The sequence below is a fragment of the Anopheles gambiae genome, chromosome X (assembly GCF_943734735.2).
Source record: "Anopheles gambiae chromosome X, idAnoGambNW_F1_1, whole genome shotgun sequence".
NCBI classification, from domain to species: domain Eukaryota; kingdom Metazoa; phylum Arthropoda; class Insecta; order Diptera; family Culicidae; genus Anopheles; species Anopheles gambiae.
The window spans coordinates 2875372-2901786 of NC_064600.1; the positions used below are offsets into that span (position 1 = coordinate 2875372).

A 26415-nucleotide genomic window follows, 5' to 3' on the forward strand; every position below is an offset into this window, starting at 1 on the left:
CTGCGGCCGATGTTGTTGCCCCCGATACATTGTTTTAATGCAGGGTCACATTTCGCCACGCTCGCCCCAGTGCTAACTGCGTACTGCGCCCGAACGACAAGCAACTGGGGGGGGAGGGGCAAGTAGGAAAAACATTAAAAAAACAAACAATTAATTAACCACACAATAATCAATCGGCTCAACACATGTCCCCTTAGGCCGATGGCAAGGGCCCGATGCCCTACTTGAGCTAATTTGTTATTTCGCCGTTGAAAACAAACAGTAGAAGAACTTGCGAAAGAGGGTTTTCTTTAAAAAAAAGAACAAAAAGACGACATTTCCCTCAAGGGGTGTCACCCGCGCTACTGCGCGTTCTGCGCTGGCATTTGTGCGCGATAGTGTGTGGGGTGCATTGAGGTGCGACCCAGTTGCGCAACTGTGTGTGGCAAAGAGAGAGAAAAAAGGGAAGACAATTCCATCTCACACTCGCACACATCCCCTTCTCGAGGAGCGTTGATAAGGATTGCTAAAAGTGGCCCTTTCCAGTTTACTGTAACTGTAGGCAAAGGGGCGTTGGCCTAAGCTAAACACTAGAAACAGCTTTACAGGGTTTTCCAGGGGTTCTTATAGTTGTAGGACACTTCCTAGACTCTTTCCCATTGAAAGTGAAGTTCATACGTTGGAAATTGAACTCTATGGCACCCTTTTTGGACAGGCTCGTTGGAAATTCCTATAGGATTTGTCCAACAAGGGTGCTACAGAGTCCTATTCCCCTTTACATTAGGTTCATTTCGCGTAAGAAAGAGTCAATAAAATGTCCCACAGCTATGAGAACTCCTGGAAAACCCTGTATAGGATGGTATACAATGGGGTTTTTGGTGTGAAATCTGTTCGCTTTTGTACTTTGATAAGCGACTCGCCTCCTGTCCGTGCGAGATAAACGGAAAAGAAGCGAAATGAGCAATCGCGTAAGACCTCCGATTGGTCGATCGGCTGTAAATTAGACCTTGATCTTGCGGGATCCTCCTAAGCAAGGACTCTACCCCCAACGTGATGGATCCCATTAAAAAAAAACACACACACACTATGGGGGCGTTGATGAGCACGCGGGCTCACAACAAGAAAAATAACACAACAAAAAAATAAACACCGTCTAGCGTAGCGTTGATTCATCGGGCTCCGTGACTGTGTGTGCGTCACCGGCGGCCATGTAGTGTGTGTGGTTTCGAGAATGAAACCGCGGTGCAAGTACACTTTACCCGCGGATCACGCCACTTTCGTACTTTGATCGTTTTGAAAAAAAAAAAAAAATCAAAACGCCCCTCTCCAACGGTTCCGCTCGCCGCTGCGTGGTGCTTCCCCGCGTCGGCGCAATTTACCTTGGCGTGACTTTGCGCGGAGCATTTTCGCGAGCAGTCACGTAGAAGGGATTTAAGATGCGCTCCCGGGTAGAGAGGAGGGAGTCGTAGAGAGAGGGGTTTGTTTGTGTATTGACTTGTTTGTTTGTTTGTTTTGTTTTTTTTTTGCTGCTGCTGCTGATAGTCCAGGAATGATGCGTAAGAGAGCAATGGATGGCAGTGTGACGTTGCCCTATCTGTGACGTTTGGTCCATCGTTCTACAATTGCTCGATCTATGCGCAGCATAACAAGAAACTCTTCTACTTGCAAAATGCACTCTCGATACAACAAAACAAAAGTGCAATTACATACTAAACCTTAACGGCAACAACAACAAAAAAGCTTCAATACAGTACAATCGGAGGAACCGTTAGCGTCTTACCGCTGGCTATTGTTGGTACGCAATCATTCCGTAATCTTATCGAACCCGATAAGACACTGTGCAGGCATTGTTGTCACACAAGCGCCAAAACAAACTGAGGCAATGTGGAACAGTGGTTTGCATCCCAAAACTTCGATTCCTACGACGAAAACTGTCAACACGTTTAACTAAAAGACGCCCCATCGTCATTTAAAATTGAAAAGAGCGAAAAGAAATGCATTCACGGTGTGTACGACGGTGTGACGCGACTGCAGTGCTGTGCGCATTGCATACCTTTAGGCACTACGCCACCAATTGCATACCGACAGGAGCAAACGGGTGAGCTTTACGCTGAAAGCTTTTTAGCTAGCTTGGAGAAAAGTTTCGCTTTTTTTACAGGGGTTTTCACTCCAACAATTACAATTGTCCACAATCTGCACTAACATCACTTGCGGCAATGAATCTGAATCTGTGAATCTGAACAGTCAACCAGTAGATGCTAAATGTAATTAGGCTTCACTTTACATCGCAAAGTTCTTACACAGATGGGATGTACAGTTTACATGCAATACAAAGGAATATCTTTTTTTTTTTTATCAAAACGTAACTGCTCGTTTACATGGGTTTTCAGGGACTTTAATAGTATTCGCACACTTTCTTATTATTTTTTGTTTCGCAAGTGATTCCAATCGGGTTCCAACAGGATTATCTAAAGGGACAACTTTATCACCAGCGTGCCAAAAGCATCACTACCCATGTGAAAGAGTTAATGAAATTGGTTAAAAAAATTATAACCACCGAAAAGCTATGCTCATTATTATTCATAAACAACGTAACGACCTATGCGATCATGTTTTACGCTTATACATGCTTCCTAGATTTCGTTGTTCCTGAGGGCGTATGCAGGCGCTGTCCCCAAATCTTCAAAATAGTAATTGCAACGAACATGCAACGAAGCATCATCGTCCTTTATATCATATCATGTTTTCCGGGCGCTTCTCTGATATATAGTGTGAACTATAGAAGGTTTTTTGGGTTCTTCCATTTAGCCTAACGTTCTGCGCGAACATGCCCGGCCTATACAGGCTTTCGAGATTTATTTAGTTCCACGCAGCCGGATAGATAGTCGTTGATATAGGGAGACGGTCTTTCTAGGATTGAACCCACGATGGGCATGTTGTTAAGTCGCGCGACCTGACGACTGTAATACGGCCCCACCGTTTGTTTGAGTGATTAATGTTCAATGAGGTGTGCTATAAAACATGTTAATTGTTTTTTTTTTTTATTTTTGTAAAAAAAACCTTTGTAGCTTCAAACAAGTAAAGATATAATACAAAGTAAGGAAAGGAAACACGACTCTTTCTAATCATTGAAGTATGGGAAATTTTTTTCCGAAATACTGCAAATGAAACCTCAACAAGTTAATATAGAACAAATTAAAACAAGCTAAAATAGGTTGATCATCTTTTTGACCAACATGTACGCTTAGCATGCCGCATGCGCCCGCAGTTCGTTTGGCCGAACGCAACCCGAACCGAGCGGCCGAACGGTCGAGCGTCGGCCGAAGCGTTGTTTGTTGTGCTCTTTCCTATATACACGGTTGCGGCCGGCCTGACGCAATTCAGTCCCAGCGAGAGAGCCGTAGCGCAACGCACTGTACGGACCACGGTGGTGCGTCTTTGCCGCCTAGCTTTGAAGGCCGCTTTTTTCCCCATACTCGGTTCTCCGCACACGGCGAGCCGATACCGACACCTGCGCGTTTGCCCTGGGCTTGAGACATAGGTTGGCCTTTGACTCGCGACAAAGCAGTAAACAACGTACGCGGGCAATTGCGCCAAACGACAAACTTACCCCAGATGGTGATGGACTCATCGGTTCTATCGTGCAACCGTTAGTGTGTGTGTGTGTATAATGTGCGTTTGACTATAGTGAGGTGTCCGAATATGTGCGGCGTGGGAGTGTGTTAAACTTGTTCGCAAAATGCCGGCACTCCGGGCGAAGGCGTCCGGCATCCGTCTGTCTAAATGGGACGCGCTCGTCCTAGTGTAAATGTCTTCTTGGTGATCCCTGCTCCGTAGTGTGACAATAATTGCAAAATAAAAATACACAAAAACAGGTGTACGTTGTGGCCGGGAAAAGGCTGCGTGCTGAAGATCTAACCGCTCATTTGCAATTTCTGTGTTTGGTGCGAACCGGGCACCATGCGTCCGGAAGTGTTGCTCGTGGCGATCATGACGGCAGTGTCGTTCGCGGCGGGCGAAGAGTTACGCTGCGAGCGTATCGCGGTCGGCGCCTGTCAGAATCTGGTGTACGATATGACGATCGCGTCTGCGCCGGAAACGGCTCTGCAATACCTGTCGTCCAGTGTGCCGGTGCCTGGCGGCGGTGTCAACTCGACGGCAGCCGGCTCCGTCCGGACGTGGCTCGACGCAGAACGACTGGTAAGTGTACTGCTACCGTGCAGGTACAGGGTGGGGCACGCGGGGGCCTGGGAAGATTATGGACGCCTTCACAATCAACCGTGCCAACCAACCAATCAACCCCAAAAACTGGCGTGCCATACCAGCAATCATCAAATGGATTTGCAGTTGCTTCATCTTAAATTGATGTCTAGAGTTGTGATTTGGTGCAAATATTCGTATTAACGCAAACAGGAATGATTCAGGAGGAAATCTCCAATGTGAGATATATCTCATACATCCCAAAGACGTTGATATTATCAGTTCGGATTAGGTTCAGATTTTGGACAGGGGATGGGTTATACTGTGGTTAACTACGTCTAATGGTAAAATACTTCGTATTAGCACAAAGACTACATAGTTGTGGAGGAAATCTCCAATGTAAGAAATATCCCATACATATGGATTATCTTTTTTATTAATTGTTCAGTTGGGATGGTCCGGCCATTTTGCTCATATAGAAGATCTTCTTCTCCATTGAAGTTGATATCCCCAGTTCTAGTTAGGTCCAGATGTCTGTTATGATTAGGACTGGGAAGATTGTTTTTATTCAAGTATGTCTAATGGTATAATTTTCCATAATAGAGCAACGACTTTAGAGTTCTGGCGGAAATTTGAAGTATCCTATACAAATTAACATGATGAGTCAATGAATAAGTCGAGCATAAGTGGGCATTGGGTTGAACTTTGGTACCTTCTGGAGAAAAATAAACCCAAAACTTCCAGGATCATTTACAATCGAATTATCTTTCCCAGACCTGCGGATATGAATGGATACCATAAAACGATAAAAGGATATTAACATAAATTGATAAAACATGATGTCCATTGTAGTTCCGCCATGGCCATGATCTTTAATCTTTCTCGTCCAAAACCAATTCAACCATGCTGAATCCTGTTCAACATCTAAATCCCCTATTTATGACCGTTTATCCACATCGTTCGAGTATGTTGTGTGCCATTCTGCATACTGGATCTGCTTTCGTCAGCCTATGAAAGTGCGTCCCAACTCGCACGGGATCAATAAAACGAGTCGGCTTAACCTCACTCCAAGCGCTAATTAACGGTGCAGCATAAAATTTTAATGCAACCCCAGTTAGCATCGCCTACCCCCCTCCTCCCCCCCCCCCCCACCATGCTGCTGTTTAATTATTCTCGTTTATGATGGGCCAACCGATGGACCTGATCGAAGTCAATTAAACACGACCAAAGGCACCACGATACACTAAAACCCTGTGGTGTTCTCTTGGTGAGGGATTTGCGAAACTGCGCAAATCCGTTGAAACGTTGAAAGCGCGATCGGCTTTTTTTTATTGGAAAACCTCGGCGGGGTGCCCCACGCACGGGTCCAATAATTAAGTAAGACGGAAGGGGAACGCTTTGGCAACTGCAATTGGGCGTTCGTGGGACACGTCCGGCGTCTGGATCGCGGCCTGGATGGCTCAATCATTGCAGTGCCACGCGCGCCGATTCAAGGCTCTAATTAAATTATTTTTTACCTCTCGGATGCATATGATGCACCCGGTCGAGTCGCAGCGGAGCAGCGTCGGCGACATCCTATGGATTTTTATTGCCCTCATTAATGCCATTTGCATTCTACCGCGCCAGCGGGCTGCCTTCGCTGTGCGAAATAAAAGTTGCAGGATGGACAGTATTATTGGAGTTTAACTGGGCGCTGATCCTGCGATGAATTCTTCAATTGCCAGGCAGGCTGGTACTGGTCGTAATGTAATTCTAGCGGGAAATAAAAGTTGCAGGCACGACAGGATTATTGGAGTTTAACTGGGCGCTGCTCCAGGGTGCGATGAATTCCTCAATGTCATGGTCGTAATGTAATTCCTGTGGGAAATAAAAGATGCAGGCACACCAGAATTATCGGAGTTTAACGGGGCGCTGCTCCAGGGTGCGATAGATTTTTTAATTGCCCAGCAGGCTGGTCGACACAGGTCGTACTGTTGGACGTTTTTGCGGCATTAAAATAAGGCAGTTCATTGCATTTGTACGCCCGCCAACTCCGTGTGATCGTTCGGGACGTACGTTTACGACATCACGGTAGCTGCTACTACGCGAATGTTTGACATTTATGATGAGGGGGATGACGATGAGCGAACTCATCGGTTTACGAGCGTATCGATACCACCACCGGACAGTTTCTACTGCAGTAGCGGCAATTCTGGCGACTCTTTCTCGCCTTAACTACCCCCTGCAAGGCATCATTTGGCGCTTGTTTTGCAAAACCGGGACCCGCTGCTCCCGGCCATAAACAAAACGGGCCAAAATCATTTTGTCACACGTTCATCTTTTCGTCCGACTAAACCCCGTCTCGTCCCTCTCGCCCTGATCTCGTACACACTCGCGACAGAGTGTGCTTTTGCTATCCCCTTCTGGCCGGCCCTTTCCAGCCCTCCTGCCACACCTGCACACCGCCGGCAGCGTACCGATGTATTTGAGTAGCTTTGGTTTGTTTGCACCTTCCGCCCTAGCCCTAGCAACCTCTCTCACCGCATTCCGATTCCGATTGCTCTCCTAAATCTCCTGCGCCGCGCAGCGCGCTACCGCCATCACCTTCCGATTTTGTGCGTTAATAGTGCGGCTTCCTTTATCGGCTGGTTGTGTTCCTCTACACCGTGTTTCTTTCTTTCTTTCTCACTCCCTCTCTCTCTCTCTATCTCTGTCTCTTTCGCTCCCGTGGACCGGTTTGCGGTTTTCGGTGCCCCGGCGGGGCGACGGTGGCAGCAGCGTCGGCGGCAAAACATCAAACGAAATTATTAAAGTTCGTTAGAGCCGTTTGCGCGGGCCCAAAGAAGGTGCGCGGGCGAGACCTGCACCTGAGATATGATTTTTTGCCTTTCGCTCCTCAGCTCTCTCTGTCTCTCTCTGTCTCTCTCTCTCTCTCTCTCTCTCTCTCTCTCTCTCTCTCTCTCTCTCTCTCTCTGTCTCTCTCTCTCTTTCTCTCCTCACGTTCACCCCTTTTTTTTTGCTTCTGCACTCTACAGGCCTCTGCTGGCTAGTTGCATTCCTTGTCTCTTTCTTCTTGCCTGTGTGTATGTGGGTGAGTTCACGCTTAGACCCAAATATACGCCATCCATTGGTTCCGGTCAAATCTACACAAAAACCTTTTTTTCGTGCCGGGTGTTCTGTCCGACTTTTCCACCCTTGCTCATCACGGTTTACAATCTACCTCTCTCGTTTCACCCACCGAATCGAATCAATCGCTAGTGTACGTTTGTGTGTGTGTGTGTGTGTGTGTGTGTGTGTGTGTGGGAGGCAGATCGTCAATTTCAACTGTTCGTCTTTCATCTACTTCTCCAGAGCTCCTCGAGGGCAGGAGGTTTGCTTTTCCGCTCCTTGCCCGAGCTCTCTTGACCACTGATATAGCCGATGTTAATGCCGTTGTTTATTGCCGCGCGCCGTTTATTGTGCCGAGAAATCATAAACCTAATGTTATGGTTGCGATTAAACGTTCCAACGACGATATTAAATTCCATTTTACATATAGATATATCCTCCAGCCCGAGGACGGGGTACTGCTTTGTTTGCATGTACGGTTTGTGCCAAGACACACGGACACGCGGCGGACGCCGGTATGATGTACTGTGGGGAACCTACCGTTACCGATCGGCCGCCATTGATCACATTCTCACCTCCGTCTGACGGCTGGGCCCAAGCGAAAGCCGGAAAAGCAGGCAGAACGACGGTTGGTGGTAGAAGCCGCATCACGGTGGCGGCTTTTAAGAGGATCACCACGGAGAGCGCAGCAAAGACCCTGAGCCGCTTAACTGCCGATGAGACTGTGAAATTTCACAAGTTTCGCTCCAAGATTCACGCAAACCCGATGACTAGTGGGGTGGGCCCAGGCTGCCGGGACAGGCTTTTGTTTGCTCGCGGGACCCCGAGTTTTGTACACCAGACCCGAACGAACCCTCTCGGTTAGCACCTCTCGGAACCGTCGGCAAACATCCTGGCTCGGCTGGCTGCACACCGCCCTGAAGATCCGCGTCGGTTTGGGGCGCTTGGAGCTTTGATCTTGGCTTGGGCACCGCCGGAGCCACCACACTTCCAGCCCCGCTGCAGAGAGGATGTTTAGAAAATTAGCACTAATAGCTGGCTATCCTGCCTTGGTACCGGCCTGCGGCCTAATGCGCCCTCGCCGATGGGTTTTAATCCTTTTTATTTTTATTGGAGCTCGGCGCGATCGATGCGCAGTCGTCGAACGCAGGCAAGCGAGTGGACCGGCAAGGAGATTATAAGAAGAGCTCTTGTATGGCGTTAAACTTCTGCAGAGACATTCAACAGTGTCTGTGAAGCGATGGAACTGGTATGCTATTCCACTACAGACAGCTAAAAATAACGCCTTTTAGTGTATTTAGGTCCGGTTGACATTACAAAAAAAGCAGCATCTTGACCATCTCGTTTGTTTTATGACTATAAGATTCAACCGGACAAAAGGAAGGTACAAAGAGTTGTTGTTATAGCGATGCTAATTTTCACACCTCGACGAAGGTTGTGTGCTCGCTCCTTGCTGGACATAAAACCGAGACAAGCTCTGGCGTCCAATGTAACAGGCCAATATAGCATACAGCCTATGTACGTGCAATGCGGTATCATTCTTTCCCTGGAGCTTTTAGCGTGTTTGGGTGTTCTTCGACCCACACACGATCACACACATGGCACTGACAGGATCATATAACTCGCAGTCACAGTAATGATATGTGCGATCATTTATTTAAATCCTGTCTGGGAGGTATAAGCAACACCACAAGTGTCCCTGATCTTTGCAGCGTTCGCCTTCAAACTGTACCTTGCATTCTGCGTGATAATCCTCGGAGCTATAAAATGGACGCTCGAGGTTACTTTTACTGCCTGGAGAGTTTTATTGCACCGACATCCTGCCCATAACGTCTCCGGTCGGTGCAATTTCCGTCCTTGTAGTTCGTATTGCCATTATGCATCATTTAACATTCAACAGTCAGTGATGTTATAGTTATTGCTTAAGGTTGTCTGTGAGATGTTTTGAGAGTTCGATTTCCAATCGTTTTCGTTCTCCAATAATTGTAGGCCCAAGAATGCTCAAATTCAATAACAAAACTGATCAAAGGATCTATTCTGTATCCATTGGAAACAACAATTGGAAACGATCGTCGAGGCTTTTTGATGTACAGAATATTATGATTGTTGATTTTACGGGTTAGGTCGTCAGATGTTACGCAAATGACAACAACAATTGGAAACGATCGTCGAAGCTATTTGAGGTAGAGAATATTATGATTGTTGGCTTTACGGGTTAGGTCGTCAGATGTTACGCAAACGGCATCCGGCTAAATATTTTTCCCGCACAGCTCAGAAGTGCGTTAAAATAGATCCGCATCTCAGATCGTGTACTGTACATTTATAGTCGCAGTTCCGGTGTTTCATAGACCTTTGAAGTTATTTCTGCCCAACAGCGCATCTGCGTGCAATATGTCGACCCTTTTTGTATGGCGGCGTAGGTCGCGTCGCGTTCCCCGTCATATCTCAAACAAAGTATACTGATATTGCACGCATATGCAACCATCTTCAAAGAGGTCTCGGGCCGCTGAAAACATCAAACTACAGCACTAACTTCCGCTGCACTAATCGCTACAGAGAAACAAAGTTACAACAACATTAAGAAAAATATCCGGTACTAACTTTAACAACGTCGCTACCTTTAAGTTGTTGTGTTTCGGCAGCGGTTTGATATTCGGCCCATAACCCTCCTCTGTTTCCCCAACAATCCGTCGGGGTACGGAGTTGAAGGAGGTAAAGGAGAGGCTTTTAATAATGTGCAATCGACTCCGACTCCGGGGCATCGGTTCTAAATCTGGTGTTTGCTGCACCGGCTGCACCGAAACGACTCCCTCTCCATCACTATCAGACCGGCCTACCATGTTGCTCTACCAGGCACCAGAGTCCAGAGCCCGGTGGGAATGCTATCTTATCATTTGGCGCTGCGTCTTCTGCTCCCCATTTCTCAGTCAAACCTCCCCATCTCTCCTCGTCCACCCACCTCTGTAAGCCCGCACTCTGCGCATCGATTGATTTCTTCTTCAAATTTATCTTTACTGTGTGTGAGTGCGTGTGTGCTTCGTTTCGCATGCCGCATCTTCACACCCTTTGGATCTGTTTGTCGGTACGCTCATTCCATTACCGACACACCGGCACCCCGTACAGCCACCTTTTTTTTATCTACTCTGGTTTCTTCCTCTTATTTTGTAGGCACTTCACATACTCACACACATACACACACACACACAGAGGCACATACACAGACACCGATTGTTCGCCCGCAATCCGTGCCCGCACTCGATGGCAAACAGCAACAAAAAAAAAGGGCGGCACGGAAATGATGCCGACAAAAGCGCACCCTCTCAAGGGGTTCGATGCGAGGTTTTTGCTCCGTAGCTTGGAAGGGAGGCAGACCGAGCGGGTGACACAATAATGGCAATAGATTTCTCTGGTCAACCTGCGACAGACCTCCCCACCCCCTCCGTCACCCATCACCATATGTGCGAATATTTATGCAATACCTTTTCCCAGCTCGTCTTGCCACTCGTCAACACTGTTGTAGCCCATGCCGGTTCGTGTGTTTTATCTCATTTTGATGTTGTGTTTGTTTCATATTCTTCAGCAAACTGCCCCCCTCCTTTCCCTTTAGAGGGGGGACCCTTTTTTGCACCCGCCCCCAGGATGCTGAGAGGACGGTATAATTGCACGGGGCGCACACGTAGTTCCGTCGATGATGGTTGATTATTGATATTCCGTGACATCAAATATTGCGCGCTCCCATCGGAGAAAGGGGAAAGAGAGAAACCTACTTTTATTTTATCAGTTTTTTGCGTTGCTATTTAGTCAGTTTGTTTTTGCTTCTTTACTTTATTAAAATAACACTTCAACAAGACCTCACACACAGATTGCGGGGCCGCCACTTTAGTTTGCTCACGTTACACACACGTTTGTTTGTATTTTTTCCTCCTCCGTGCTTTACAATGGCATTACTAATTCTGTTATCACATTTGTTGTGTGGCGTGTGGAGAGGGGGACTAGAGACTCTCCCCCTCCCTCCACCCTCCACGTTTCCAATTGGATTCCAATTCACCGCCAGAGTCGAACGTGGAGGGTTAGAAAGGAAGAAAATCAGCGTGCGCGCGCGCGCGCTCCCGGAGAAGTGTTGTTTTGTTACCTACCTAGTCTCGAACATGATATCTCCCCCCCCCCCCCCGCATCCGGCGCGCGTAGAGAGCCGATCGTCGTCACGCTAATGATCGTACCATTCGAGCGCCGTAATTAGAGAGCGTTCATTACTGATTTTTCTCTCACTTCGATCGCTTCACTCTGCGCGGCTTCCTCCGCTTGCGTACTCGCGAGTGCTCAGCATCGAGTGCGCACAGAGTACAAAAACTGGACGACCGGTGCCGAAACTCGAACACCTATTGGTAAACACGGCTCAGTGCTTTTCGTGTGTTGTGTGCGTGTGTGTGTGTGTGTGTGGTGCACACTAACGTAACCGCGCCCGACTGAAAGGGTATACATAAATCATAGTAGTAAAAAAGATTTTGAAGGCTTAGGTAAACATAATAAAGCAACATTGAGATACAGGCGGCCCGTGGCCCGTAATCCTCTTTCCTTCTGTCTCTATCTCCCTCGTGCCCGCGCGCGCTCACACACATTTTCCCTCTCTGTATCCCTCGCACACGCACACACCCCGCTCTCGCTCACAATTTCAAACCCTCTTAAGGGAATTCATAAGCCGGGCCGTGTATGTTCGCTGAAGCGAACGGTTGTAAAATTATTTCTAGCACAGCCGATATCTTTCCCGGAGGGGGCTCAGGGATTTGCGCGCAAGTACACCTTGGAATGGGATGGGGGGGGGAGAGTGTTGTGGGGCGCAGGGAAAAGGAAGGGAACGGTACCGAAGCAAGGGCTTCCATAAACCCTTTTTTAACCCGCTTCCCTCTTGCCCCAACCCTTCCGTGCGTGGAGAGTTTTGTAACTTAAGCGAATCGTTGTGCAAAAATCCGGACCTTTGCCAGCATTTTGCGAAAGGGCGGATGCGGGGGTAAAAAAAGGAGAAAGAGAGAGAGAGAGAGAGAGAGAGAGAGAGAAAGAGTGACAAAACAAAAAAGGGAAATATTTGCAGACGAGGACCCGTCGTGGCCCGTAACGCCAGCTAGAACAACCGAGCCCAGCGGAGAGAACGGATCTAACGTATGCACACAGACATCGGCGCGGCCGATCACCTTTTTAACCCCTTTGGCGAACAGTACGTCCCTTCCTTTGCTCCTCCCCCCCCCCCCCTCTCCCCCTTCTCGTGCCCACCAGACCATGCGCTGTGCGGAATGGGGCGGAAAGTACATCAAGGGAAAAAATTCCGCCCCGTCCGCAAGCGGGACGGCAAAAAGCGTCTTTGCTTGACTTCCTTTCCTCCGGGCCGGCGGGCCGAAGAGTGAGCAGCCGTGGCAAATCGTGTAATCGAACGCGAGAAGGAAAGGGATAAATTAAAAGAGAGAGAGGGGGAGAAAGAGAGAGAGAGAGAGAGAGAGAGAGAGAGAGAAAAGGGGAGAGAAAACCCCCATACGATGAAGTGCCAGGCAGACGAGAATGTGAGAAGGAAGGCGATAGGGGCTCAAAAAACGTGCCAGAGTGTCGGTTTCGTTCTTTGATCTTTTGATGCTCCCCGGCTGGGAGCCCTTGCTACACTCTTGCGCGTGCACACACACACACACACACACAGACACTCAGCCACACATACCTTTCGTTATACCATCTCTTTTCCGACCGTCCACAATCTTCTCCGTCCACGATCGCAAATTGCTTACCTTTTACTGCTTCTCCCCCCAACTCAACCCCCCCCCCCCCCTCCCAACATACATCAGCGATCCCGTCCGTTTCATTCTGCCAGGCGTAACCATCCATCCAACAAAAACCCGCTCAAGAGCGATCCCGTCCACTTTCCGGCCGCTTCTTGTTGTGTTTTTTTTTTTTTTTTTTGCGCGATCCGCACTATGGGCGGCAACCATCTTGTCCGCTGGCCGAGCGGACGGACCGAAGATGCATTTGCTGGATCGAAGTGTACCCTAAACGGGTGAATTAATAACGAGAAATGTTATCTGGAACGATATGTTAGACGGGTTGCTTGCGTAAATCGAGTGATCGAGTTGAAAGGAGTGTTAAAATTAGCGTTTCTCTTTTGGGAGTGTGAATTAGCTGGCAGTAAAAGCTGTGTGGGAATGCACCTGAGCTCACTAAAACTCCCATCACTCAATACTCGCTCAGGCATCTCCTATTTGTAGCACGTCAAATGTGGTTTGAAGTGTTCGTTTTAGAAGATCTTTCGGGTTTTTTTTTCAATTACTTTTAATATCTAACGACAAACCTCACAATTGAGGTATCGAGACCTCAAGTGAGCTCTCAGAGATCTTAATTATCACGACAGACTCGCATCGCATCGTTGCAGGTCAAATGTACTTGAGCTCTCCAAGATTGCAAATATCTTAAGTCCTGGTAATAGCAGAGCGACACAACTGCGCCAAAAGAACGCAAATAAAAGAGCTCTCCCTCTGAGCTGAGCTGAGCGGAGTGCTCGACATAGCCCTCTTTTTCTCGCATGACCAGCACAATTGAAAGGCTGCGGTGTGTTTGATTTATATTTTTAATTATCCCCTCCCCCCCCCCCACCCCCTTTTCTTTTGGCAAATTTTTGATCCACTCCTTCCTTCCCTGTTGGTGGCATCAACCTGCATCTGCAGCTCCAGTTCCGTAATTCGATCGCACTAATAGTCGTCCGCTTGTGGTCTGCCGCCAGTCTGCCGGCACTCCTTCGCCGGGTTTGTTCTCAGCTTCTCATGCTCACTTCGTGTCCACCTGTCCTAATGCATCGGTGCCGCGTCCACTCCTGCGGGGAACTGTCGTACCGTAGCTCGTACCCTTGTGCCTGCTCCCTTGCCTCCCCCTCACATTCCATGCTGGCTTTTGCTCACCTCCCTTCTACTGCTTTTAATGGTTCGCCTGGTTGCTTGGGATTAATTTTCTGGCGTCCGCGGGGGGTGAGGGAGGGGGAACACTTTTCTCCCTCTATCCTCGTTTCTTCGGTGCTCGTGTTTTTGTGCGCTCCACGCGTTATTTCTACCTCGCTTGCGCTTCCACCACTTTCTGACGCTCGCTCGATCTCTCTTGTAGCGCACCAGCTCGCCCCAGCCTCCAACGGCGCGCGATGCTTTTGAACGATTCGGGGTTTGTTTCGCTCCATTACAAAGTGCTCTGAAGGCTGAGCTTCGAGCGAATAACGACACACACAAACACACACACCGACAGGAGGAGGGAAGAATAAAATAAAAGGTCCGCGAAAAAGCGATGCATAAAAGAAGGGAATGGAAGATTATCGTACAAAAACCGTACGCAAAACCGGGGTAGCGGAGAATGGAGAAGTGACTGTGAGGCGCGGGCCGGAGCTCTGTTAAACCTTCTGACTTCTCCCCCCCCCCCCAGGGGCCTGGCAACGCTATAACGACGACAGCCCGAGCGAACGTCGAAGATGATGCAGTAGCAGTACCCTGGGTAGTGCGGTAATAATGATAATGTTGTTCTCCCCTTTTCTTTCCCGGTTTTTATCCTTTCGGTGGAATTTTTGTTTTTGTTCCAGCTCTGCTGTTCGGTACGCCGCACAATGGGGTTTGATGATGCGGTTGGCCGAATGCCCCCGCCAGAGGTCCATGCGGCCGGGGCGCGCTGCAAGCAATGGACTGACTGGATGATGTGGTTTTTTTTTGTTTTTGTTATAATTTTTGTTTTGGTTTTGTTTCGAAACCCCTTCTGCGTGGTCCAGTTTGCCAGTGTGCAGTGGTTTTGTTTTGGAACGACGCATGTTTCGGGAAAATGTTTTCATCTTGAGCATCTGTCAAAATGGATCAGTTTTATTATTGTTCGCTGAGTAGTAGCATCGTACAATAGTAGCTCCCATTTTTGACAGCGCCGTTGACATTCGCCATGCGTCAATAGTTCACGCAAGCGTACGAATCGATCGCCAAAAAATAAAGCAGAACCAGCCTCCGCTAAACACCAAACGCACAGCACACTAAATGAATTCCACCGCAATGCAGCGTTTAATGCATTGTGCGGCCTCCACGAGCCCTTAAAATGTTGTCCACCAATTTCGACGGCAGCGCGCAATCCTGCTGCTAATAACCCTTTTCCTTTCGACCATTTCGACGGACGGCGTTTTACTTTTCCCCCATCCAGCCGAATCCATCTGCCTGCGTCCGTCTGGTACGCGATGCAGCGATCGGTTTGGAAAAATCGGAAACTGCCTCACTCGCCACACAGCTCTTGCTCTCCTGCGCGCACCTCGGACGTCGCGTGTACGTGCATTTTTATTGCTTGCCTGCCCTTCATCAGAACAGCATTTAAAAGCCTGTGCGCACTTGGGACAGACGGGCAGACGGCGAACCCCATTTCACTACCCCATTGCAAAAGATAACTCGACCGATGGGGACAGGAGCGGAGCGTCGGCAACATCAAAGCACGATCGGTGACCGCGCACAATCGTCCGGCTCGTCAATCCTGCACATCCGCACAGTTCTCCCGAACAGACATCAGCGTCAGACATCGTACGCCGGTATTTTGCAACATTTCAAGCGATTTAATTTTCGTACCAACGATTTTCGGCGTACTCTGCCGACTAATTATCCGACATCCTTTCGGACATCCCCCCCCCCCCCCCCCCGGGAAGGTGGAGGACGCTTTTTGTCATTCGAGCGTCCCGAAAATTACAGTCAACGGCAGACTCCGGCCTGGGCATTGGGGGGGGTGCTGTTTCGATGTGCATGAGGATTTGTTTGTGTTTACGAGATGAAGAGAAAAAAAGCCCTCCTCAAAGGGCTAAGAACATCCACACTCAACCAATGGGGGAAGGGGAAGGTGGAAGAAGACAGCGAGTGAGAGAAAAACTGAAAGAGGAGCGCGAATGATAGACAAATAAACAGCGCGGTTTTCCTTTGGAGTGTGCGGCATTTTCCATATGTGTGTTTTAGAGCGGCTTATGGGCAAGGAGAGAGGGGGGAGGGGGGGGGCGATCTTATTTCCGTGCTCAGCAGGGAAAACGAAGTGAAAGATCAAACGACACAGTTCTGTTCGGGAGATTCTCACAAGTTCGGAATTGTGAAAGAATTTTGTTGAAAATTGGAAATTGGAAGCATCTTAGAACTCTCGGACATTCTGGGACTATAGTTTAGATGTTAAAAGATGTTAGGAGATGATGGATATGTTCAAAAGAGATTCCATTGGACAGCCGTGAGCAATTCTGGCTTAATTCTAACTCTGTCTTTGGATCCATTCTAATATCTTAGGACCTGCTGGGCTGTTGAGACATTGGATTCAAGGGATCTTGTCTGGAAGACATTCAGTACCTCCCCCAGACCGACTATTTCAAAAATTTGAATGCACAAAATGTGTCTTTCAAGCATTTTATCTCAAGCTAGCTTATAAATACCAAGCGTGCTGCTCCAGCAGCTGCACCGCCCCCCGAGGCTACTTCCCGAGGTTGTCTTCCTCAAATCGCACCAAAAAAGACACTTTTTCAGCAAAACCAACCAAAAAAAAACAAACCTAAACCTCAAATGGAGCGGAACTCCCAAACTGGATGGCCGAGCAGCATCCCCAACTGTTCGTCCCAACAAAAGGGTGGCACGGTGGCGGCAGCGGCGCTAGCCCGGGACCGGTTAGATTAGAGAGAGTGCTTTTCGAGGTTCCGGCGGCGATGTGCGTCAGATAAGCGAAGTGCTGCCGGCCCCACACACATGTATGGCGGGCAGCGAGGCGAGCGTTAGTGCCGCCGCCAGCACCACGGCGGTGCGTGAATCTGAAGAGGCGGCAAGCAACAAGCAGCAGCACCCGGCACTTCGAGATGCGCGCATCGATTCACGATCGAATTAATTTGTGTATGTGTGTGTGTGTGTGTGTCGAAATGGTGCGCGCCCGCGATCGCTTCTCGCTTTCTGCTTTCAGTCTCTGTTGTGCCTTGCAGCCGCTGGAGAACTTTAGCTCCACCCGCACAACCGGACGGAGTGCCGTTTCTCGCACTCGCACTGGTCTGTATTTGGCTTCACTGCTGCATATCCCCAACGCACTAATGCTTGGAACAGCTTTTTGGGGGGCATGCAGGCGCGTGGTGAGATAGTACGAAAGCCATCAAACCGTTTCGGGGTTCACTCCTCAACTCTCTAACTGACAGCGTCTGCGGTGCGTGAAGCGTAATATCAGTGACTAACTGATTCACAGCCCACCGGTTGGACACATTCAACCGCTTTTTTATTTTGTTGGATTTATTTAATAATGCTCATTTGTTTCTTTGAGCCTGGTGCGGTTAGTTAATTGGCCAGATAGAGCGCTTGACGTGAGTTGTCGTGGTCGTCCTCGAGCGTTCAGTGCGTCTGGACGACCGCTACCCCCTGTTAGCGTCGCTACCGCTGGCGAGGTATGTTAAGTGGAACGTACTCTCGCGGCAGAGAATCGTTTTTATTTTTATTTTTTGTCTGCGCTACGATATGGACGGGATCGCCGGGGCGGAAACAGGTATTGAGAAAGATGAGAGAAACCGCCAGCGGCCCAGCCAGCGTGCTAATGGAAAAGCATACTCCTGCTGATAAGATTACTGCACGTGCGTGTGAGTGGTTATGCTGTGGCTCGAGGGACGGCCAGACAACGCACACTACTGACGTCCCGCGACCGGACGTTCTTACGGCGAGAGTCTTCGCGGCGCGTCGCGTTTTGAGCGTTTGTAAGCGCTTGTACAGATTTTTAATTCGGTATGGTGAGTTTATGACACACCACCACTTGGATGAAGTTTGATTATTTTTTAATCCTAGCGAATATGTTTGGGATGTGTTGATAAATATATTATGTACATTAAAGTTCTTTGCCGTTACTGTAAACTCCAGAATGTCTAGCTGGAATGTCTACGGTAGATGGAGTGCGTTAACAAGGTTCTGAATGCCTATTGACACATCTCAATATAGTGCATCATCCAACATAACTGGGAATTCTCACCCTCGATCAGACGAAGAAGAGCACCTAATTGAAGATTAGATATATTAAGGAAGGATACTTTGGGAAACTGTTTGCCTGCCTGATGCATCTAAGGATATCTCATAGGATGACTTCTTTGCCAAGTGACGGGTATCTCGAGAATATTGCTTCTCAAATGTCAATGTTGTGACATCATGACGAATGCAATGATCTTGTTACATATCCCGAGTACGTAAATAATTCCAGACTCTAGCTCCAATCGAGCTCCAGATATCAACGCGACCTGATGACGATCTCAAGCACAAGAATAACTCAGAACTCTGCATTCTGAGGTTCTTTCTCTGACGAAAGCTCAATCTTTTGGCATTTTAGTGCACAAGACAGCCAAGTTGATTGCCATTCTGTAACCTTCTTAAACCATCAGAGTCCGAACGCCCTGTTCAGTAATTGATGATGGAAATCGATCAACATGCCGAGGTACCGAGATTTTCTGACAAACCCCAAAATGCTCAAGCAAAAACCCGAACAACCCGACTCCACAAAGCGTATCCGGCACTAATCTTAACTGCCGCACTCCCCCGAGCGCTCCAGAGCAACCACAACAAAAAAGGTCTCGCGCACCCATTGTATTAATTGTTTGCGTATGCGGCTTTTCTCCCGTCGACTAACCCGCCGAAAGTGCCTTATCCCTTGTGGAAGCTGTGGTGGATGTGGTTTTTCCTTAATCGGCTCAAGACTGCGGCTGGTAAGACTCGACTGATCGGAATTTAATGAACCCTGGCGAGTGGATTCAAATGTGGGAAGGGTTGGCGGGAGGGGGGGGGGGGGAGAGTATCAGGGTTAGCAAGAAGCGCGATAAGGGCTGGCGTGCCTGGTGGGGTAGACTTAGTCAGAGCTCAGGCAGAGCACGAGGAAGAGGAACTATTGATTAAAAGAGTTGAAAAAGCCAAACACTCACACACACACAAAAGCGATCTCCAACCTCATCGAAAGCAATCGAAAAGAAAGGGCCTTTGAACAGGACCGCAAGGATTGACTTGCGCAAGAGAGAGAGAGAGAGAGACTTTGGGGACAAGTAGGCTGAGGGAGTTGCCGATGCTCTGAAGAAGAAACAAAAAATCGGATCGTGAAGCAAGAATGGGGCAATGGAGCAAAAGGCAGAAATCTCTTTGGTATTTTTTTTTTTGCTTCTTCTGTCCCCACCACTGCACGCCATCCCTTGGTCCGGCAACCGCAAGAAAGCAACAACAAACGGCAACAGATACAACAACACAACAAAAAAAAACCCTCGCGAGAAGATCAAAATAAAAGAAGGCAGTGAAAAAAGCATCAAATGGGTGGAAGCGATGTAAGATCATTATTTTATCTCTTTCATCTTTTCCCTCGCGGGCCCCATGCCACGGACGAAACGATCGGTTCCAAGATCGGAGAGGTTAGTGGGACGGAGCAACAACAGAAGAGCACGGGAAAAAAAGGCACAACGATAAAGCAAAATGGTCGAGGAGGCGAAGCAGAGCAGGCGCGCCTGGCCTCGCCGTGCCAAAGGGGCCCGCAAAACACGCGTTGCGGATGCGCAAGGGGATCTAGGGTCAGAAGGGGCAGTGATCTTGGGCCCCGGCAGAGGAGAAACCGGTTGCAGAACCGATCTCGAAGCCGCCGGTTGGTGTTATAATAATTGAACTTAATAGACCATCATCTCATCATCATTACACCGCGATCAGACATCTAAAGGGGGAGGCATGAGCCATGACGACGACGGCGACTGGGGGCGATGTGGACGCCTTTCCAGGCGAAGGGATTGTATTGCGGGGGGAGGGAAGGAGGGAGGGAGAGAGTGGTCGGAGACCAGAGAGAAGAGTGTTGCACGCTGTGCTCGAGGGTAGGGCGGAACAAATTGACACCGGCGCAGCCTAGGCTCGCCGCCGCAGTGGAAAATTGCGGGCGATCGAGGCCCGCAGGGGGAAACTCTTGGCACTCTTCGAAGAACTTCAGCACATTGAGAGTTTTTGCCAGTCAGTGGTAAAAGGGAAGGAGGAGGGAGGGAGTGCGTTTTTGAATACCTTCGGAGTAATGAAAGGCAATGCCTGGGCACAGTGTCGGACGGAGTCGAGAAAGCCTGAAGAAGCCTGAACGAACCTGAAGATGAGTTGTTGGGCTTGCGAGGAGGTCCTACGAAGATCCTACTGCTTGGTCGAGTGTATTAGAAATGTAGGCTGCAAAGCGAGACAAAGTCCTCAGATCTCTGTGAGTGATCCATGAACATTGAACTGCTGCAGACCTGCGGAGGACCTCGCGAGCGGGCAGATTTGATTTGGGAGACAGCATTTTTTTTTTTTTTGAGACGCAAAAACTATAAACGACTCTCGGTGCCTAATCGGGAAGCTTAGTCAAAAAGCCTTTTCTGCGATAAGCACCGATGGAGACCGAACTTTAATGTCTGGAGTCACTTTTTGTTTTGCCATTCAGGTTCCCCCAAACCATGGAGCCCCAATCGACCCACCCAAAACGTGACAGGTTTCCTGACCGGTCGGAGAGGGCTACATCTCATCGTTCCCACTCGCTTAAATTCTGAGATTATAACCATCGGGCATCAGTGTTTAAAATTCTATACCCTCACGACGACGGCGACGACGCTCCGTCGGCGAGCAGTGCTGGCAAAGAGGTGCTCCTCGGCCCGCAAAAGGAAGCCAACCCCGCCATGGCGGTGGAATGGAAACCACCAAGATGAAAGAACGGTGCCGCCACAAACCGTGTGCCGCGCAGCACAGCACACGGGAGGGCATCATCATCGTCATCGTCAGCAGAACGGGTGGCGTGCGGCTTCGACGTTGCCCACTTCCCACATCCACATTACACCCCGTACCATCGCCGCGGTATCGGCGTTTGCGTCTGGTTCCATTCCATTTTCCATTTTGCTGTCCGTCCGTCCGTCGGCGGGCGAGACCAGAGCATTAAAAAGCATTGTGGTTTGCTACGTGGAGCTGCCAGCCCGCCAGCCAGTACGCTGACGAACCTGAAGGGTTATGATCCGCGCGCGTGTGTGTGTGTGTGATGAGAAGCTGCAGGAAGGGAGGATGGGAGAAAGCGAGCGAGAGAGAAAGAGGGTGTAATAGCATTATTATAATACATCATTCCTTCCATCCACTTCGCTAAGCGCACATTAAGCAAAGGGAAGGAAAAATTGCGCCCCACTCCGTTCCCTCCCAGCTATCCGCAAACTACATTCTTGTGCACGTCGTCGGCCTGGTAGATCGAGTCCGTTTTTGTTGTCCTCTCATGCAAACTCCCTTCCACCTTCGGGGCTTCGGACATTCGGTGTGCGCGAGTCCCGGCAACTGATGACGCTAATCATTTCGACTAACGTTGACAATAGGTACAGACGCCCGGGCCCGTTGGGTCCGAAATGAGTGCCCGCGCTTATGCGAGAATTGAGACATTGCCGCACTTCTTCAACTCCATCTATTCTGTACTTTGTATTGTTTTTTTTTTATTGGTTTGAGCTATGGTATTTGGTTCATAATAATGAAAATATGTGCTGCGATGGACGGTAACGTGATCTCCATAGTTAGCATTGTTTGTTCCTGCTTGTGCGTTCTCCAAGAGCACAATTGAAAGAGAAGTTCGCTCTGAACCTAATGCAGGATGGAATGCTTGACTGATCACATCATACATTCAGATTTTCAGACCAAGACTGCATAGCTCATATCGCAACAGATCTGAATCAAAGAAGTCATCTTTTTTGCTGTAGCTAGCAGCAGGCTTTGCAACTAGCAACTTTTACTATTGTTTTTACTGAAGTACAGTAGCACGATGAAAAGAACCTTCAAGTCATAATTTCCAGCAACCAAATAGGCAGATGTGAACTTTGAATGCAAAACGGAGTACCATTAAGGGCTCAAGATATAATGTGATGCTCTAAGAAAGGAGTTCATCCCCTCAATACAGCAAGTATGGTTTCTCTGGAAGATTTGATTTAAACTGGCGGCATAGACATTTACCTATTACTGCTTAGGGCATCTATCTCTGCTTGGTGCTTGTCATCAGCTACCGTTTGTTTAAGTCAAATTGGGTTCAATTCTTAAATGCGTTTTAAGCAGCGAGATACACGGCAGTAGGACTAATCCTGAAGCTGGCGCAGTTAAACGAGCAATTACGAGCGTATGTACTATACTTCTTCACTTAAAAGTATACTCTCCTTGAAGCAACCATTTGGAGATTTGTGGGCTTATATTATTATACTGCCATGCTACGCAGCCTGCACCCTTTGAACTAGCCTAAACTATGAAGTATCACTCTCGGGCTTAAGATCTTTATGTATGCTACAAATTCTACGTTGCGGCTACCGTTTGCCACTTTGCAACTTCATAGCGTCCTATTGGATGCTAAGTTCTGGCAACTCACTCGCATGCAGCTCTCCTCGCTCGCGGCATCCATTTGGAGATGGGGCTTGCTCGCCTCTGTAAATCGGATCATACGTAGCGTTTTTACATCAGCGTTATTCAACCAATTGTTCCTTTCTTACCATATTTTAATCAAATTTATTCGTTCTAAACACTACTCAAGAATTGAAATCGATTTTAATGTCTCAGGAAGTAATCCAGTGCCAGAGTTATGTGTCATCTGATACCGTATTTGTCAAGATCCATACAACTGACACCAATTCTAGCTGTAGATCTGATAAGGATCTGCAGCAGTAAAGAAGAGTTGAGTAGGATCTATGGGTACTAATTCATGAAGCAAAACATACGCAGACATTTTGCAAAAATTCTGAAGTTATCTCTCGCCTTCCCGAACCCTGCCGAGGCCTTCGCATTTGCGTTTTCTTCCATGTAATAGTGTTCCATCGTTACTTGTTGTACTCGACAGATCACCTCCCTGAGGCCGGTAATCGATTCCGGCTGCTCGAAGCAGGCCCTGTTCCTGTTCTGCTCCTCGCTCTTCCCGCTCTGCTCGCCAACGGCCCCACGGCCGGTGCATCCGTGCCGCTCGCTGTGCGAGCAGGTGCGCAAAGACTGCTTCAGCGATCCGGCCCACAGCAAGCTCTGGCCGGCGTATCTGGACTGCCGCGCCTTACCACAGCCCGAGAAGCACGAGCTGTGCATGCAGGTACGTTACTCGATCGCTCTTCTCGACTGCTCTATATACTCACCCCCCCCACGACTCGGTCCCTATCATCGACACAGGTGCCATCGGACGCAACGGGCAGCATCAAGCAGCGTGCAGGTCCCTCCGGCCCGACCTATCATCTACCGGTGGCGACGACCGGTGGTACTGCTGGTACACCATCACCCACCACCACCCACGACAGTGTCGAGTCGGTCGTGAAGGGATGGTCGATCTCGAACCTTACCTCGCTGCTGCAGCAGCACGCGGCAGTGGCCGCCGCCGCCGCCGCAGCCGCCGCCACCGTCCCTGCCGGTGCTGGAGGAGTCGCTCACACGGTGATCGGTGGTGGTGGTGGTAGTGGTGGTGTTGGAGCTGGCTCTTCGACAGCCACCGCCGGTGGGCAGCGCTTGGTGGACGGTGCAAGCTGGACCGATCGGATCAACTCGCTGCTGCTGCCGAATGGTCCCCTCCCGGTGGACGGTGCGGGCGGCCCAGCGCCCCGCAGTCCCTGTCCCGCCAACTACAGCCTCGAGTACGACCGGTGTGTGCCGCGGTGCGGCCCCACGATCGACGCCCTGTACAGCCAGCGGCAGAAGGAGCTGGTCGAGCTGTGGACGCTCGTCCTGTCCGCCGTCTGCTTCATCTTCACGCTCACCTCGCTCGTCTCGTTCTGGGCGAAGGCGTCCAAGCTGGAGTACCCGGACCGGCCGATCCTGTTCATGACGCTCTGCTACAACCTGCTCGGCCTGTGCTACCTCGAGCGCACCATCCTGCACAGCCCGCGCCGCCTGGAGGCGGCCGTCGAGCTGATGCTGCTGGACGCGCCGGGCCACCACCCGTCGGCGGCGACCGCCACCCACCTGCGCTCCGACTGCACCATCACCTCCCAGTGTCTGGCGTACTACATCCTCAAGCACTATCTGCTGCTGAGCGCCAGCACCTGGTGGCTCATCTTCGGCCTCTGCTGGTACCTGAGCACCGCCAAGCAGTGGTCGTGCGAGGCGCTCGAGCGCAAGTCCGGCCTGTTTCACGTGCTCGCGTGGGTCGTCCCGTTTGCGGCCCCGATCGGTGCCCTGCTGCGCGGCCACATCCAGCGCTTCGAGCTGACCGGGTTCTGCAACGCGCGCGGCTTCACCGAGCTGCCCGTCCTGCTGCTGCTGCTGCTCGGCACCGCCCTGGTCAGCTGCGCGCTGGCCGCCCTCGCCCGGCTGCGCCACTGCTGGAACCAGCGGGCGCCCCATCTCGGGCGCGTCTTCGGCCGCGTGCTCCTGTTTGCCGTCTGCTACCTGCTGCCCGCCCTGTCCGCCACCGTCTGCATGATGCTGGAGCGCGTCGACCACGAGCTGGAACCGTGCCCGGCGGGCGGCGAGCCCGGCGACGGCTGCGTCCACCGTGTGCAGCCCCACTTTTCCCTCCTGCCGACGGTGCTCCGGCTGGCGCTCACCTTGCTCGGGGGTGGAAGCGTCGGCGTGTGGCTCTGGTCCCGCCAGCCCTCCGACACCGAGCTGGGGCCGGGCGGGAAGAAGGGCCCCGCCCAGCCGGGCTGCTACAGTGCCGCGGCTGATCTGATGCTGCTGAAGGGCGGCGGCAAACCGCACCCCAGCGGTCCCCTGGATGACTGCAGCATGCTAGGCGGGGGCGGGGGCGCCAGCCGGCGTCTCGAGCACCGTGCGCTGGGGGATGCGGGCGGGCCGACGGTTCGGCGCGAGGGCCGCTACAAGGACGCCGATCGACGCCGCAGCTCGTCGCGCAGCCTCAGCGGTGCCGCCAGCCCGTATCGCAGCCGGACGGTGGACAAGCCGAAGCCGAAAGCCGCCCAGAAGGTGTGCTACACCTACCGGCCGTGTGCGGGCGTGCTGGCCGAGCACGGGGTCGGGCTGGTGCGGGCGCCCGGCCCCGAGCCGGCCGGGCCGGTCGGGGCGAGCGAGCACGGGCAGCGGTCACCGTACGCGGGCGGCACCGTCTCGAGCGGGGGGTACGTGCCGGTGCGCGTCCACCGCAGCCTGCGCACCGTCCCGATGTCCATGATCACGCGCATCTGAAGCCATGCCTGTTGTATATACCGAGGAGAAAGGAGAAGGTCGGCAACCGTCGGTCCTGTTTGTGAAAAGCTTTAACTAGTTTGTACGATCCTCGGTTGCCCCGCAAAGGGTTTACCCACTGTGTGTGTGTGTGTGTGTGAATAGGTGTTTAAAATCTCGACTTACTTCGTAGCTGTAAGCGTACCGTTTTGTTTAGTGCTTATTTATCGTAAAATTAGATGCTCGTGATTGTCGATGTACTGACGAGCGGAAAAAGGGGGACGTGTGGACGCGTGCGTCAACGGAGACTGGGGGTGATGACGCGTCTACTACACGCGCAGGATTTTACTTGCGATCTAAGATGCATGCGAGCATGCGTGGTTAGGGTTAGGGAGTAGGAGATTCAACTGTAACTGCGCATCGGAAGGATAAACCAGCCACCGTTGTTCAAGTCAAATGTAGCAAAGTGTACAGTTTTAGTTTAGATTATGCATTTCATTATTGTTCTTTTTTTTTAGTAATTTACAACCAGTCGATTTGTTGCAGAATCTTGCCATTTCGTTTCACACCTACAGCCCAAACCCAAACTGCTGTACAGAAATTATTTGACAAAAAAAAAAACATGTTCGTTTTGGAACAGAACTGTCCCCCTCCGCACACTCGCGTGTAAGTTTAGTGTAAGATGTTGTGCGGCAACGTCCAGAACGTACAGAAGGGTAGACTTTAGTTGCGGATCTCTTGCAAAGAGAGTGCATTTTTTTTAAACATTAGCTACTGTTAAGCGAAAGGTAGGATGGATGTGTAGTAGCCCTAACAACAAGTCAGAGACTGAATAAATGAATCCTTTTAGTAAACACAGACTTCCGATCGTGTCACACCGGAGTATTGCTTCAAACATCCGTAAAGAAAAGGCCTCCAAACGTGATTGGAACGGAGAACGGATGGACATGTTATGGCTGCAGTAAGTACAGTTGATTTACAATAATTTTAACAAATAATAAAAGGTAATGTTTAGTGTCAATAACGATATATACAGCGAAATAACCTGTTA

General features: G+C 50.0%; 1 protein-coding gene across 1 annotated transcript; it reads left to right on the forward strand.

The window, feature by feature from the left end:
* The first annotated feature begins 3333 nt into the window (after positions 1-3333).
* Positions 3334-26224, forward strand: LOC1272095 (frizzled-3). The gene is made up of 3 exons (XM_061650311.1): positions 3334-4179; positions 23104-23343; positions 23421-26224. Exons 1-3 carry the CDS (start codon positions 3940-3942, stop codon positions 25383-25385), a joined length of 2445 nt encoding a protein of 814 aa, XP_061506295.1. The 5' UTR covers positions 3334-3939; the 3' UTR covers positions 25386-26224.
* The last annotated feature ends 191 nt before the right edge of the window (positions 26225-26415 follow it).

What these genes read in the sequence shown, in the direction of transcription:
- LOC1272095 (XM_061650311.1), top strand. Translation starts at nt 3,940, where the DNA reads ATGCGTCCGGAAGTGTTGCTCGTGGCGATCATGACGGCAGTGTCGTTC. An exon ending in GGCTCGACGCAGAACGACTG is followed by an intron (nt 4,180 to 23,103) that starts GTAAGTGTACTG and finishes TGTACTCGACAG; the next exon opens with ATCACCTCCCTGAGGCCGGT. An exon ending in AGCACGAGCTGTGCATGCAG is followed by an intron (nt 23,344 to 23,420) that starts GTACGTTACTCG and finishes TCATCGACACAG; the next exon opens with GTGCCATCGGACGCAACGGG.